Source organism: Charadrius vociferus, unplaced genomic scaffold, assembly GCF_000708025.1.
Source record: "Charadrius vociferus isolate BGI_N301 unplaced genomic scaffold, ASM70802v2 scaffold72, whole genome shotgun sequence".
Lineage (NCBI taxonomy): Eukaryota > Metazoa > Chordata > Aves > Charadriiformes > Charadriidae > Charadrius > Charadrius vociferus.
In genome coordinates this window covers 2,114,748-2,118,461 of record NW_009647830.1, presented here as the reverse complement: position 1 = coordinate 2,118,461, position 3,714 = coordinate 2,114,748, and the positions used below count along the sequence as shown (strand labels likewise).

Here is a 3,714-nt window from a genome sequence, read left to right as displayed (position 1 = left end):
CGTTCAGCACCGGGGAAGCCGGGGCGAGGGAAGTCCTGGCTGCCCCCGTGCGCGCAGGGGAAGCCACCCCTTCCCTCATCCCCTCCCTATGCCCCGAGGGGGGAAAGGCGTAAGACTGCTGCTGTAAAAGTCATCCCGCATGATGGAGTCTCTGTACCCCTCCCAGCTTCTGTGAGAGAGCTGCAGCAAGTCCGGGCAAATAGTGTATAGGAACTAGGGTTTGGGGTTGTTTTAGCAGGCCGGCAGTTAGCGATGATCATGCTGTGCGTTTATAATTATCTACTTCACGCCCATATTATCTCACAAGAGCAGGCTGCTGCTATGGCAAGAAGAATTAGTTACCCTGGCAGAAAAAAAGCAATCAGAAGTGTTTGGATAATGCTACCTCTATATGCAAGTTTCAGTAACAGTACCTGTCACTGTAGTCCCGTACAAGCATACACACTGGGTCTGCTTTACAAAACAACAAAAAAAACCCCAGCATGTAGTCTGGTAGTCTGTAAGATGAGTACAGCATAGTATTTCTATAAAGTTTTGGGGGTTGTTGTTTACTAATGTGGAGCTATTCTTTTATTGTAAGTCATACTTTAATTTTACAAACAGGACAAGAAACAGATAAAGAAATGGAAGGTGCTGTCGATGATGTAGCAAAACAATTGGATAAACAAGCACTGGAGGAGAAAGAAAAAGATGATGATGATGAAGGCAAGTGTAACTTACCTTTTATCTTGAGACTTCCAATTTCATCTTCTTCCTAGACTCCCATTTTAACAAACCTCTGCAGATGTCTTTTGGGTTTGGTTCTTTGTGGTGGTTTTTTTTTTAGCTTGGGAGAGCTGAGATGCAACTATATATACTTTTTACTTTTTTGGCAACAGTTTCGCTGTCACACATACATACGTATAAGAAATAACAGGCATAATAGCTTTGTAAAGCTTCTTATTTTCAAGGATCTTACTACTGCAGGGAAACCTTTAGTTTAAGGTAAGGTAAGCCATAAACATTCTCACTTGCATTGCCATGGTCAGTATAAATTTATGTTCCAAATTCTGTCTCTTATTCTTGGCTTAGAACAAAAAGCACAGAGGGAAATTTTAAGGGAGCATTTTAATTAATAGAAGGTCTTAGAGTCTTTACCAGTGACTTGAAACCTGTTCATGTGTAATTCTAATTTTTCATTAAAACTGAACTGGCGCAAGCAGTGCCAGTACACAAGCAAGGCATACACCTTGTGTGTTGCTTCTGCTATGAAGCTGATGTTCTAAGCAAGTGCCTTGGAAGTGTCTGGTATTGAAATGTAGGCTGGATGTATCTTTTCTGTAGGAATATCAGATCAAAGTGCTGTCTTTCCTTTGTTTTGATGAGTGGTTCTCAATAGAAACAGACATTTAAGAAAATACATTTCTTAAGTTAGTAGTTTAAGTTCCTTCCTGTGAACTAGCATTTAAAGTCAGCTCAGCACCCTAAAATGGTCCTTATTGTTCTGCTTAGAAATCTTCCTAGTTAACTATTACTGGAATTCATCATTGCAGAATTTAATTTATTAAATTAGATATAGAACTTTAAAAAAATGAATTAAGTGTGCTGAGATATATAAAATTGCAAATAAATTGATCTTTCAACATTATTAATCTATATGTAGCATTCAGTTTTATGCAGTTGCTTTCTGTAGGAGCATATTCTTATGGATTGTTTGTTTTATGGTATATTTTAGGTTATGGAGTTGAAAGATAATTAATACAGTATGTCCTTTGCCATCATTGCAACTAAAGTAAGAAATATTGAGAAGGATAGTGCAAACTTCATACTATGAAAAAAGTTCTTTGAAAATTAATAGAATAGTTATAGTCTCCATCTCAGGAGAAATAACATTGCTAGTTGCAGATCAAGTGCTGTGTTCTTTTATGCTTTTTACAGTATTAGCAGTTAGTATTACAGTATTAGAAAGTATTTAAAAGATGAAGTGATCCTATCACTGAAATAATAATCTGCCTTTTTTCCACATATTAGACTTGGATGTGTTTATAGAAAAACAATAATATTTTTTTGCAGGGAAAAAAATACTTTAGGTTTTTTGAAGACAACTGTGTGTTCTTGCTTGTACTGATTTTCACCACTTGCCATCTTAATAGTGTAGTTTCGGGGGTGTTGCTTAAGACATGATGTTGCATTAGATTAAAACCAATAAAATACCTAGCCCCCTCTCCCTTTTTTTTTCCCCTTGATAAGCCCATAACTGAGTTGCCTGAGAAATGAGACTGTATACCTTTTGAAATCTAGGAGAGATTAGGAAGTGCTCTTCAGATTTCCATTGCAGTGTTAAAACATGCTGATAGATAACATTTTTGCATATTAGGCTGTTATTAAACAGCTGTACCAAAATGACATAAGGTTGGGCTTCGGTTTCGCAAAGATCTTAAATTGCTTTTCTGGTGAAAATTGTTTTCATTACCAGCTAAATAACCTGAAGACAAACAGGGTATTGGGCAGATGCAGTAGTTATGTTTCTGGCAGCACAGTTAGTCTGCAGCAGTCTTCAAGGACATGAGAGCGTAGGCCCGATTAGTTTGGTTTGCAGTTGGCAGATTCACATGCAGTGATGTATGATAAAGCCACAATAAGCAGATAGCAACGGCGACAACGTTTAAGAAATACTGTTCTGGTTGGGGTTTTTTGTGGTTTTTTTTTTTTTTTTTTTTTAGTTTAGGCCTAGCATTTAAAAAAAAATCTAGAAATCACTTGGTGAATGAACTGGAGTCATGTCTAATTCATTTCTTGATGCATGGTTTGAGCACAGCTCAAGGTCAAGAGAAATGTGGCAAAGTTACCACATTTTAAAGAAATTTATATGCGCTGTTAAGGATATTTGGCTGTATGAAATACGGATTGATGGAGAGTCTGGTAGGCTGGACTACGTTGTAGTCACACTAGTACAAATTTTTTTAAATTTTTGTAAAAAATTGCAAGTATGAGATACTTAATGCCAAAATGAGCTGGAGAGGGGCAGGGGTGACAAATTACTGAAATTTGCCCCAGCTGCAGGATTAAAGCAGTCACTACGGCATAAAAATGCGGATGACACTGACCATCATGTAAGACTTGAAATCTCGTGACTGGAACAACTGGTTAGTGTTTTGTTTTTAAATAAATGAGCACGTACAAGTTTCTGTATAAATGCATTAAAAATGGCGGTGCTTTGACTTGATTCTAAAAGTTCTTTCAATTTTAATTTTTGCTTTAGATAAAAATAAGTCTTCTAAAACATAGATGACTAGTACTTACCCATTTTGAAATGAACTTGTTAAGTCCAGAAGGCTTAGTTAGATGGTACCACATCGGTAAAATACTTCATTGTATATGAAGTAACTAAGCATTAGATGTAACCAAATGTGAAGTCCTCGGGGTTATTGTTAACTCCCAAATCTGAATGTAACATGGTGTGGCCGATTCTTGGTTTTTATGTGCACTCTGAAAACTCACGCTGGTTTTGCTTGGTGCTGGTTGTGACTTTCCCTCTTATCTCCAGATTAAACTCATCCTGAACTAAGTGTCATCATCTTTATTTGTTTGGGTTTTTTATCTTTACAGATGCATGAAGTTCCTTTAGCTGAAGCATCATGGGTTTGAAGCAGTAGTTCCTAACTTTTTGTTAGTTGTTGTGTCTAACGCAGTTCTCTCTCACGCCCTCCCCCATCCCCAGGCATCTTTTTGGGT

At 37.3% G+C, this 3,714-nt stretch overlaps 1 protein-coding gene across 1 annotated transcript in view; it reads left to right on the top strand.

Moving 5' to 3' along the window:
* The first annotated feature begins 142 nt into the window (after positions 1–142).
* Positions 143–3,714, top strand: part of METAP2 (methionyl aminopeptidase 2) — a 16,590-nt gene continuing 13,018 nt past the window's right edge. The window contains exons 1-2 of the mRNA XM_009882645.1: positions 143–171; positions 581–705. Coding sequence (XP_009880947.1) covers positions 143–171; positions 581–705 — 154 coding nt within the window. The remainder of the gene's footprint in view (positions 172–580; positions 706–3,714) is intronic.